The sequence below is a fragment of the Galeopterus variegatus genome, unplaced genomic scaffold (assembly GCF_000696425.1).
Source record: "Galeopterus variegatus unplaced genomic scaffold, G_variegatus-3.0.2 Scaffold1018, whole genome shotgun sequence".
NCBI classification, from domain to species: Eukaryota; Metazoa; Chordata; class Mammalia; order Dermoptera; family Cynocephalidae; genus Galeopterus; species Galeopterus variegatus.
In genome coordinates, this window is record NW_007727129.1 from 403,613 (window position 1) to 415,322 (window position 11,710).

General features: G+C 58.0%; 1 protein-coding gene across 1 annotated transcript; it reads right to left on the reverse strand.

Moving 5' to 3' along the window:
• Positions 1 to 1,519: 1,519 nt before the first annotated feature.
• On the reverse strand, positions 1,520 to 9,544 carry TMEM184A (transmembrane protein 184A). Its single transcript, XM_008574251.1, has 7 exons — positions 9,444 to 9,544; positions 8,328 to 8,552; positions 4,736 to 4,901; positions 4,370 to 4,382; positions 4,094 to 4,263; positions 3,120 to 3,317; positions 1,520 to 2,437 (listed from the first exon to the last, which is right to left on the reverse strand). Exons 1-7 carry the CDS (start codon positions 9,510 to 9,512, stop codon positions 2,178 to 2,180), a joined length of 1,101 nt encoding a protein of 366 aa, XP_008572473.1. The 5' UTR covers positions 9,513 to 9,544; the 3' UTR covers positions 1,520 to 2,177.
• Positions 9,545 to 11,710: the final 2,166 nt, after the last annotated feature.

Sequence of the window (11,710 nt, forward strand, 5' to 3'; positions counted from 1 at the left end):
TGCACACAGCTTTGGGCAACTCAGATCCCAAAGGGATGACTGCCTCCAGGGCAAGGGCTGGCACCCCAGGGTCTGGCAAGGACACCAGAGAAGCCTCGCGTGAGCTCAGCAGAACCTGGCACCCGCTTCTCCTCCACAGCCTCCAGAAAACCTCCCTCCCGGTCAGCAGTTCCCTGGAGAATGCCGTGCCCCCTCTCAAACCTGCTGAGTGAGGCATGGGGGCCTGACCACGGGAGCTGCCCATGAGGCTGCCAGCTGCAGAGGGCAGTATAGGGCAGGTGGGGGTCTTTGCAGCTGAGTGCAGGGAGGAGCTCAGCCTATCTTATCAGGCAGCTGGACTGGGCCCTGGAGAGGCTGCTGGCCTTGGGTCCTCCATGTCCCCAGGCACAGGGAGCAAGAGGGCAGGGGAGTGGCCCCAACCCTGGGCCAGACACCGCTGGTCAGTTCCTGCCTTGTTGAGTCTCTCCAAGATCCTGGGCACGTTTCCCTCTTTCCTTGGTGACTGTGGGAGCAGCAGCCAGGCTATAGGGGAGGGAGCCGCCATCCCTGGGTAGTGCTCGCTGGGCCTTCCTGTCTGCTGTGCCTGCCTGGCCAGCTGGGCCCTGGCTCCCCACAGACAGTCCCTGAGCTCCCCAGGCCCAGCCCACCTCTCCTGCACCTGCCCCCAACCCCATGCCCCTGTGCTGTGGGCCCCAGACACACAGAACTAACCCAGACTTGCACACCAGGCTGCAAACCCTGCATCACCTCTACCTGTCATGCTCCAATGTGGTGACACCGCCTCATCCCAAGGCCCAACTACAAGTCCTCCAGGAGGCCTCCCTCAGTCCCCCGGGCTGCTTTGTCCTCTCCTGTGCTTCCAAGGGTATCGGCCCCTCCACCTTGCTGAGGGCAGGGGCTGTGTCTCAGGCTCAGCTCTTCTGGAACTTTGGGCCCCGCCTGGCACATGGAGGAAGAAGAGAAGGAAGAGAGAAGCAAGCTCCCAGGTAGGAGCTCCCTGTGTCCCGTGGCCTCATCCACCCACTGCAGGGGGGTGGGGCTGGCATGAGGCCCATTTTACTGAGGAAGCTGAGGCTCCGAGGTGGGCGGTGACTGCTCTGGCTCTCACAGGTGGCACAGGGTCAGGCATCTGATCTCAAAGTCCGTGCTCTTTGCCCTGCACTGCTCTGAGCAACGCTGTGGCTGGCTGCCCAGGCAGGGACCCTTCCCCCAACACTCAGATTTAGAACAATGGGCCTCATTTGACCACCCCACTGTGGCCCATCACTCAGGATACTGGTCCTGCAGGAACAGAAGCCAGTCGAGCCATTAGAAAATCCAAGGGGTTTATATATAAATAAGAGTGAATACCTGGGAAGCAGCACATGGCTCACAAGCCTTCCACATAACACTGGAGGTTCTGTGCCAGTAGGCCCCTGGCATGTCCCGGACCACACCAGGCACACCTTCCCCTGTGCAGGGGGCCTCGCCAGGGCTCCCCTGTGGCTGGAGTGTGGGTGGAACCTGGGAAGCAGCACATGGCTCACAAGCCTTCCACATAACACTGGAGGTTCTGTGCCAATAGGCCCCTGGCATGTCCCGGACCACACCAGGCACACCTTCCCCTGTGCGGGGGGCCTCGCCAGGGCTCCCCTGTGGCTGGAGTGTGGGTGGAGCAGGGCCCTTCTCCCATGTGCCCAAGACGGCCACAGCCAGGCTCAGCTGAGAGTCGTCTTCCTGCCCCGGCCAGCCTGTGTGGCTCCCGCACGCAGCTCCTGTGCCGCCTCAGTGCTGGGCTGCCCCGCTCCCCCAGCCATCCCTCCCTCAGCTGCTCAGCCTGGGATCTGCCCTTCAGTCTGTCTGTGGAAGGAAGAGCCAACTCCCCTGGGCCCATGCAGCCAAGACCTCAGCAGCCACCTGGAGCTGAGAGCCAGGTGAGCCCAGTGAATTCCCAGCCTTGTCCAATTTCCTCAGGTGCCTTCTCCTGGGGCTCTGGCCCTGGGCCCCTGGCAGGGCTGAGAGTGCCCTGATCCACAGGCTGGAGGTAGGATGGAACCTGCACTCCATGGGCCTCATAGGTGGCTCTCGGGAGAGGCCTGACCTTTGGCAAGAGGGTTGGTGGGTGGGGAGCCCTGTTTCTTTCCAGAGACCTGGGCAACCTGGGTCCCCAGCCAGGTGGTGGCAACCTCGAGGCCCTCCTATAGGTCCTCCGAAGGGATCAGCATCCTCTTCTCTATGTTCCGGCTCTTCCTGCCCCCACCAGAGCCACCGGCTGTGCCGGGGTGGGGGCTGGGTGAGGGGTGCACACCCTGGCCGGGCCTTGGGGCCTCATGCGTGGCCTGCTGCGTGTAGTGCTGGTAGGCAGGGGAGAAGTTGTGGATGGCGTCCTGCACGATGTCTTGGGGACTCATGGTCTCCTTGAGGCCGCTGGAGATGCTCTGCATGGTTGCTGTGGGGGCTGGGAGGTAGAGAGCACATGGGCTGGGGCTGGGGGGCTTCCTGGACCCCATCATCCTCCCATTATAACCCAGCCCAGGGACACAGCCTCTCAGCCCCACCTCCCTGGTCTACCCTGATGTGTCTGCTCCCCACCGGCCTTGGGCTGCCCAGGGCTGTGGCTCCTGCATGTCCAGGACCCCCAAGACCCCTAAACCCCAGCCCAGCTCCTCCATCTTACCCCAACATTGGGGCCTGTCCCTGCCCAGACCCCTGCCAGGGGCCATGTCCCCCTTGAGTTTCTGAGGGGCTCTCAGGGGGGGATGCCTTGGGCTGGCCTGGGGTGAGCCCTTCATACCCTCCACACTGACCAGATGGGGCCAGGCAGCATCAGGGCAGCCATAGGCCATCCCTGCCCAAATGGTCCATTCACTAGGGATGCCAGCCCCAGCCATTCTCAGCCCCTCCTGTCAGGCTGGTCTCAGCGTCTGGGTGTGGAAACAGGGCACACCCGGCTGGGGGCACCAATGCCCTATCACTGGAGGGATCCTCTGGCCTCTGTCCCAGTCCAGCCTTGTCTCACTCAGAGCTGCAAGCATCTGCCTGCCTGGCTGCCTAGACCCGATGCCGATGAAGGGCCTGTCCAGCGAGTTGACATCCCTGGGCCTCGTGTGTGGATGGATGCCTGGCACGTCGCAGCATACCTGGCGAGTTTTCCTTCTTCTCTGAGTACACCTGGCAGGTGAAGGCGTACCGCAGGGCGATGGAAGCGAACAGCATCTCGATGCAGATGATGAAGTTCTGGTAGCCTGCAGCCAGTGTGCCGGCCCCCACCCTGCTCCCGTCGATGGTCTGGACCTCGGGGATGACCCCACACCTCTCCAGGATGGCCAGCAGCATCCCTGGGGATGGCAAGAGCCACTCAGGCCCCCAGCCTTGGATGGGAGGCTGGATGGAGCTGACCCCAGCCAAGGTCCTCACTGACGCTGGCCTGGGGGATTGGCGGGGGTCTGCAGGGTAGGAAAAGTTTCAGGCCCCCACAGCATCTCCAGTGTGACCTGCCCTGTGATATCCTGTCCATGCAGTCTCATTCCAAGGACAGAGAGCCTGAGGTTCACAGGGGCTGGGCATCTCCAAAGTCAGGGGTCTTGGCATAGGGGATGCCCAGAAGCTCCCTGAGGGCCCACCCTGCTATGTCCAGCCCCAGACCTGGGTCCAACCCCCAGCTCTCACCGTCTGGCAGTTGTTGTCCTCTGCAAATGGGGGCTGCGAGTGCCCACGGCCTGGCTGGGAAGAGGACTTAGGAAACATTGGTGTGGCCTCTACCTGCTCCCTCTGCACAGCCTATCTCCCCTGACTAAGGGGCCAGATCTGATGAGCGGACCTCCCCACTTTCCCTGTACCCAGGGGCTTTACAGGCTTCAAGCTGATACTGACCTCTGCTACAGCTGGGGAAACTGAGGACACATGGGGACTGGCGGTGGAGGTGTGATTTGAACTCAGGTTCTCTGGACTCCAGCCCCTGCCTCAGCAACCCCACCCACCCCACCCAACCCCACATACCCTGCCAAAAGGACAGAAAGATGACCGCCTTGATGGTGAGAAACTTGAGTGGTGGAGGTGTGATTTGAACTCAGGTTCTCTGGACTCCAGCCCCTGCCTCAGCAACCCCACATACCCTGCCAAAAGGACAGAAAGATGACCGCCTTGATGGTGAGAAACTTGAGGATGGGCTCGAAGGGCCGTAGGAGCTCCCTGGTGGCGAAGTAGAAAAGGAACAGGGCGTAGAGGGCCAGGCTGACGGAGGCGTTGTAGACCAGGGTCACATAGAGGTAGCCACTGTGGATGCTGAGCCAGAAGAGGGGTTGTGGTCAGGACAGGTCCTGTACCCCCTTCTGCCCTCCCTTTGGCTCGGCCCTTCTCCCTGAGCCTGGGCAATGCTGTCGCCCGGGACCCTCCCTCCAGGGCTGCAGACAGCAGAGGGGAGCCTCACTGAGTCCCATGCAGGGGTATGGCAAGGATGTGTGGCTGTTCTCCCCACAGAGCCCTCCTGCCCCTCCTCATCTCAGGATACTGTCCCCCTTTCTCGACCCTGACTGCCCTGTCAGAAAACTGCCCCTTCCCCCAGTCTCCATTCACCTGGTCACAGCCCAAAGGAATGGGTCCTCCATGGAGGGCTGGCCATGGAAGTGTGTGTATGTGTGCAGGCCCCGGGAGTCCCCTCACTTGGCTGCCCCCACCTAACCCAGCTTTGGGCTTCTCTTTCTCTCTCTGTTTCCCTCTCAGACAACGCTGGGTGGCCCAGAGCAGCGTCACTCACCTTCGTAGCAGTCCCGCACGGAGTCAAAGTAGACGTAGTACTGGTGGTCTCCCAGGAGGAGGAGGCTGAGCCAGGAGTCGAAGGCATAGATGGGCACGATGAGAAGCAGCCGGATGATATAGCGCTGCTCGTGCGGCACGGTGTAGGAGCGCAGGTGCAGGTATATCTGGGCAGGGGTGGTGAGTGTTAGGGTGCGGCTGGCAGGCCACCTGCCACCCCGCTGCCTTGTGCCAGCTCAGACAAGGCAGTGGAGGGTGGGGGGGTGTGCAGAGTTCTCCTATTGGCAGGCCACCTGTGACCTTATATTTTCCTATATTTTCTAGTTTTCTGCAATGAGCATGCTTATTATAATTAGAGAAAATAAATATTTTTAAATTGTAATCAGATAATATATTTTATATATACTTCATATATATAACTATGTATTAAACAGATATTTCTGATTACAGTAGAATTAGATCTATGTTTTTTAAATTTATTTTTTAATTGACAAATAAAAATTGTACACATTTATGGTGTGCAATATGATTCATTGTGGAATGGTAAATCAAGTCATTATCCATTATCTCTCATAATTATTTTTTTTGTGGTGAGGACACTTAAAATCTATTCTCTTAGCAATTTTCAAGTATACGTACATTGTTATTTATAGCAGTCACCATGTTGTACAATAGATCTCTTGTTTTTCAGTAAATAACTTCCTTGGGCGTGGATGGATGCCTGTTCTTAGCATACTCTGGCAGGGGGGACACTCATTCATTCATTCATTCATTCATTCATTTATTAAGCAAGAATTTCTTGAGACCTGCTCAGTGTCAGACCCTGGGGGAAGAGAGAGGGACATATCATGACCCTAATGGGGCACAGGCAACCTGGAAAGCAGTTTGCTGTCAACATGGGGACGGACATGCGCTCCCTTTGACCCTTATTAGGAATTTGTCCCTAGGAACAAATCTATTCAGAAATATAGAAAAAGATTTGTGTACAAGGACGGGACCCCGTACGTGGTGGTGGGGCAGGGCTAGTGCAACCGTACAAAGGGTTGTTAAATATTAAACATCATTAAAAAGATGCTCACATATATACCCATATGGGAAAATGCTCTGACAGAATGTGACATCTAAAAATCAGGATGAGGGCTGGCCGGTTAGCTCATTTGGTTAGAGTGTGGTATTATAGTACCGAGGTCAATGGTTCAGATCCCTGTACCAGCCAACTGCCAAAAAAAAAAAAAAAAAAAAAAAAATTAAAAAGATGCTCACATATATACCCATATGGGAAAATGCTCTGACAGAATGTGACATCTAAAAATCAGGATGAGGGCTGGCCGGTTAGCTCATTTGGTTAGAGTGTGGTATTATAGTACCGAGGTCAATGGTTCAGATCCCTGTACCAGCCAACTGCCAAAAAAAAAAAAAAAAAAAAAAATAAGGATGGCAAACCAAGAAGGAAGTAGGATCTCAAATATGTTTAAAATGCCTGGTAAAAAATGAAAGGAAATACACCACTATCTTATCCCTGGGGAGTAAGAAATTATGGGTGATTGTAATTTTTGTCTTTAAACCTTTCTAGATTGTCTATGTTTTCTACAAGGACATGGCAAAACAACAACTGGGTCTTTATGAGGAAGAGGAGCTGGGGAGCTGGGTGCACAGGTAGCTGGCTGTGGGCCATGTACGAGGGGTGCTGTGGGGAAGGATTCCTGGAGGAGGTGCCATGAGTGGAGGTAGGCACAGGACATGATGCAGAGGCAGTGGTGTGTGCCGAGGACTCGTGCCACCCAGCTTCTTAGAGCAGGAAACAGGGGGTGGGAGAGGGCAGGCAGGTTGGCGTCAAGGACGGACTCTTTATCAGTCACACACTTCCCCAGCTGGCACAGTGGGAGGGTACGGCATGGTCAGCCATTGGGAGACCTTTCCCGGCACTGGCACTGCCTGGCTGGGTGATCTTGGCAAGCTGCTGTCTTCTCTGGCCTTGGTTTCCCCATCTGTAAAGCCATGGGCTCAAGCACCTCTCTGTCCAGTAGGACTCTAAATGAGCGGAGAGTCTGGGACTGTTCACAAAAGGGTGGGCCTGGTAGTGAGCTTGGGGGTGGAAGATGGGGAATAGGGCCTGAGGCTGCAGTGCAAGGGGTTCCATGAGCCTTGTCCTGACTGTGTGGACCCTGGAAGCCAGGCTACAGCCACACATACGTAGCTGTTCCCCAGGATTACCGCTCAAATACTGCCTCCTCCAGGAAGTCCTCCCTGATTGCCCCAACAGGAAGGGCCCATTTCTGTACTGCCTCGAGGCTCTGTACTCTGTCTGGCCTTCCCTCACATGTATGGTGTCACCTCATATTCTGGTTGAGGCCACACCTGGATGTGCATCACCCAGCAAGTGGCTGTCACTAAGATCCTGCCTACCGGTCTCCTGCCTGCCCCCTGACCCTGGGCTCACCTGCCAATCCACTTCCTGCATCAGTGTCAGATGAACCATCCTAATGGGCAGCTCAGTTCTCAGCTCACGCCCTCAACAGCTGTCTTTGGCTCCCCAGCATCCCCTCCCCCACCCAGGCTAAAGGTCAAACTCCTTATACTGGCATTCAAGGGTCCTTGGCAAACGCCCCAGCAGGCCAGCGCACGAGCTCCTTCCTCCCATGTTTGCTCACACTGTTCTCCTGGCCAGGGATGTGTTTCTGCCTCTCTGCGTATCTGAGTTCTCAGGCCCGTCCTGTCCCCAACCCTGCTGCACCCACCCTCGGGCACCACCCCCTGCTTGCCCACTCCCTGACCCTTCCTTGCTGCTGGGCCTGGCTGCTTCTCCATCTGGGGGCTGTCCTATCTCCCCACTTGGTGACGGCTCTGAGTGGGGGGCTATGTGTGGCTCAGGGCTTGGGAATGTTGCTTCTCTCCTCTGCTTCCCACATGAGCCGTCCCTCCTAAAGTCCTGTCTCCTGTAGCCAAGCTCCGGCCCTGCTCCCTGCTCCCACCTCCCCATGCTCGCCCCAGCTCCCTGCTCGCCCCAGCTCCCTGCTCGCCCCAGCTCCCTGCTCCCCCAGCTCCCTGCTCCCCCAGCTCCCTGCTCCTTGCTTCCGGCTCAGCTCACAGCTCCCTACAGAGCAAAGTCCAAGCCCTCGCCAGCTTTCTCCAGGATATTGTGCCTCTGGAGGGAAGAGGCCCTTCTCCCCCTCCCCCTCCAGCTACGTGAGCCTGGGAAAGACTTGGTCTCTCCGAGCCTCAGTCCTCGTTTCTGTGAAACGGGATCATATCTCTGACCTTGATAAGCAGGGTGAGGGGCTGATGAAATAGCCCGGGTGGCACCCGGCCAGCGCTCTGCCCTCTGCCTGGCAGACACCTCCCTGTCTTCGGGTGTGGCTCCCACATGCCACGTCCTGGAGAAAGTCCCTGTCCTTTCCCCCTGTGCCCTGGCCTAAGACTGCCTTAAGGGCCCCTGGGCACATTCCTCCACTCCAGCCGGTCCTCTGGTGTCTGTACCGAGGACCATCACTGGAGGTCCCAGATCCCAGCAGCACCTAGTGGGGCCAGGCTGAACTGGGGCTACATCCCATGGAGATTGGGGTCCCCAGGGAAGCTCAGAGGTGGGGGCTTACCTGGTGACAGGTGAGTACCAGGGCTGTCCACACGAAGACGCCTGAGATGCCTTGGGCCAGCGTAGTGGTGAGGAAGAGCCGGGGGGCACCCTGGGAGTCGTTCCCCACACGGTCCATCTGTGGCCCGGTGGGCACCATGGTCATGGCTGGCGAGGGGCTGGACTGTGGCCAGGTCACTAACAGGGGGATGCCGGCTGTTCCCAGGAGCCCTGAGGCATTATTCATCTGCGGATGGGAGGAGTGCAGGGCAAAGGTGCAGGCTCAGGCAGCAGGAACCAGCCCAGCGAGGGGAGGGAGATGGAGTGAGGACCGGGGCTGAGGCTGAGCCAGGGACGCCCGGGAGTGGGCTCTGCCATGCCATGCCCACCACAGAGCTTCCGACCTGGCATGGCTGGGAGGCAAATCTCTGCCTGGCCATCGTCCCTGGTAGACCTTCCCTGGGACTCCTGGGCCTGCCCTGGGCATAGGGGCATCCTGGGATGAGGGCCTGCCTATGGTCACCACTCCCCTCGTGGGAATTTTGGTCTGACCATCACACCCACTGCCTGACCCTGAGCAGCCCTCAGTGCCCTCAATGCTCAGGACCAGCCCCAAGGCCCGGCTCCCTCCCTGCCTGGGGCTTAGCCTCCTGGGCTCAGATATCTGCTACCTATGGCCTGGGGAGGTCCCCACCTCAGTTTCTCCTCTGTAAAACAAACTTCCACCTCTGATGCCATGAGCTTGCGGGAAGCCTGCTTTGTAAGGGCCCAAGATTATCTTCCAGCCAGGTCTGAGAGAGTTGGGGGAGCCCTTCTTGTCCTGCCTGCCCAGGGGGTCTGGGGGGAAGGCCCAGACAGACACTGGCTGCAGCAGCAGATTGGGGGGCAAGGGAGTGCAGCCCGCCCACCGTGATGGCCCCTGCCCAGTACTCACTGGTTCCCTGGGATCTGCTTGACCCCGTCTGGGTGTCCAGCTTTACCACGGGTCCCTTGACCACTCCGTGCCTGTTCTTTAACCCCAGATGTCTGCTCTTCAGTCTCATGCCAAACTGCTGGAGTACTCTGTACATCCCTTTTCCCATCTCCCTGTCTGCCTCCTCGCCTCCCTCTGGCCACAGTCACAGGGCCCAGTACTTACCTCTGCGGGCAGGAAGCTCCTCAGCCCAGCCCTGGGAGGCCCTGCCTCCGGGGGAGCCTGGCTGGTCATTCATGTGGCCACGTGGCCCCCTCTGGCGACCCCACTGGGGATGGGGCAAGACCACTATCTGGAGGGCTGTACCAGGCCCAAGCAGCCACCACCTCACCTGCCCAGTGGCCCACCTGAGCTCCAGGCTGCAGGGAGAGGCCAAGGAGTGGGGAAGGTGAGGGGGGCGGAGCAGAGGCCTGTCCCCTCCCCTGTCGACACTCTATCCCTCCCGGTTGTTTGCTCAGCGGCAGCTGGCTCCCAGGAACCTGCTGGCCGCCAGGTGCCATTATCTGCCTGCTCCAGATGGCCAGGAAGCTGCTGCCTGCAGGGACAGGTGGGAGGGGGCTGTGGTGGGCCAAGGTGGGCCATGCCAGGCTGGAGAGGAGAGAATGGGAGTTAACGGGTACAGGGTTTCTTTTGGGGATGACGAAAAAGTTGTGGAACTAGATATAGGTGGTGGCTGCACAGCATTGTGGATTACTTACTGCCACTAAAGTGTTCACTTAAAAATGGGTAAATTAATGTTATGTAAATTTCAATTGAATTTTAAAAATACACCGGGCCCCAAGAGGTGTGTTGGAAATGTTTCTTTTTTTGAGGGGGGCAGGGAGAAAGTGACAGATTGGGCCTAGTTGGGGTCTGGCAGTGGGGCTGGAGGGGCCTGACTCACCCTGCCCATGGTAACCCCAATACCAGAGGCCCCTGAAGAGGGGCTCGACCGACCCTGGCTCTGGGAGGGGGAGTTAGGGGACCCCCAGCCCATCTCTCAGCCCTGTTCTGGTTACACAAGGGTTCGTGCTGCCATAGGCGCCGTTACGAAATGCCTGCTCTGTGCCTGTAAGGGGCCACATGCTTCCCGTCCTTTGTGCCACCCGATCCTCCCAGCAGCCATGGGCAAACAGAGGTCAAGGCCAGAATTACTGGAACTATTGTTTCTCCTTTAAAGATCAGGACCAGGCTTCATGGGGCTCGTCAAGGTATTCTACACCCCCAGGGCTGAGGCCCATCACCCCCAGGAACACCCCTCCACCCACATTATCCTACCAGGGAGGCCCCTGGGCCTGAGCAGCCTCGGGAGTCATGCCCTGACTCTCAGGCCCTGCCTGCACCTGACCTCCGGCTGTGTTGGCTCTGGACCCACACGCTCCTGCACCCCAGGCCCAGGCCCTCCTCTAAGCACTGCCTGCTCCCCTGCCTGGACCTTTGGCACCAACTTTTCCCCCAGGTAACTCATCCCTCAGTCTCAGATGTCACCTTAGGAATGAACACACCCTCTGTCCCATCACCCTCTTTATTATTTTTTTTTTTTTTTAAAAGATGACCGGTAAGGGGATCTCAACCCTTGGCTTGGTGCCTTAGGAATGAACACACCCTCTGTCCCATCACCCTCTTTATTATTATTATTTTTTTTTAAAAGATGACCGGTAAGGGGATCTCAACCCTTGGCTTGGTGCTGTCAGCACCACGCTCAGCCAGTGAGCCAACCGGCCATCCCTATATAGGATCCGAACCCGCGGCCTTGGTGCTATCAGCACCGCACTCTACCGAGTGAGCCACAGGCTGTCCCCATCCACACATCCAGGCAGGGCCCAGCTACTTCCAGGCTTCCCACCAGACCCTTGTCCAACAGGTTCCTGATTACCTAGCAAGACAAACACTTTGGAGTCCTGGGTGCAAATCCTAGTTCTGCCATTCCCTGGTTTGTGTCCCTGAGCCCCAGTGTCCCCACTGCAAAATGGGAGCAGTAATGCTTGCCTCGCAGGGCTCCTGAGAGGACACAGTGAGATACGAAACACATGCATATAGCAGGTGCTGAACAATTACTGGCTTCCCTCCCTCACCTGTCCAGTGACCCACCTTCCCAGGAAGTCCCTCCCACCCCCAAGTCCCCTGGGATGGGTCCCGCCCTCACCCATCTTTGAGCAGCTTCTGCCCCCTGCTGAGTGTCTGTGGGCAGGCTCTGAGGCTAAGGCCTGGATTGTATTGTCCACCTTCCTCAGGCTCCCAGGCCTGGCCCGATTCTGGGCACACTGAAGGACATCCGGAGTGGGAAAGGGTCCCAGGGAGTGTCCAGTTCTTCGCCTCCCCCAGGAGGGCCCTGGTCCCAAGACCTACGGCATCTTTTTGGTGGGCCTGGCTGGAACTCAGGCCATTGACCCCATACCTCCCCCTCCCCACCCTGGGCCTCCACGTGCCTGACAAATTGCTGGGCGATTGGC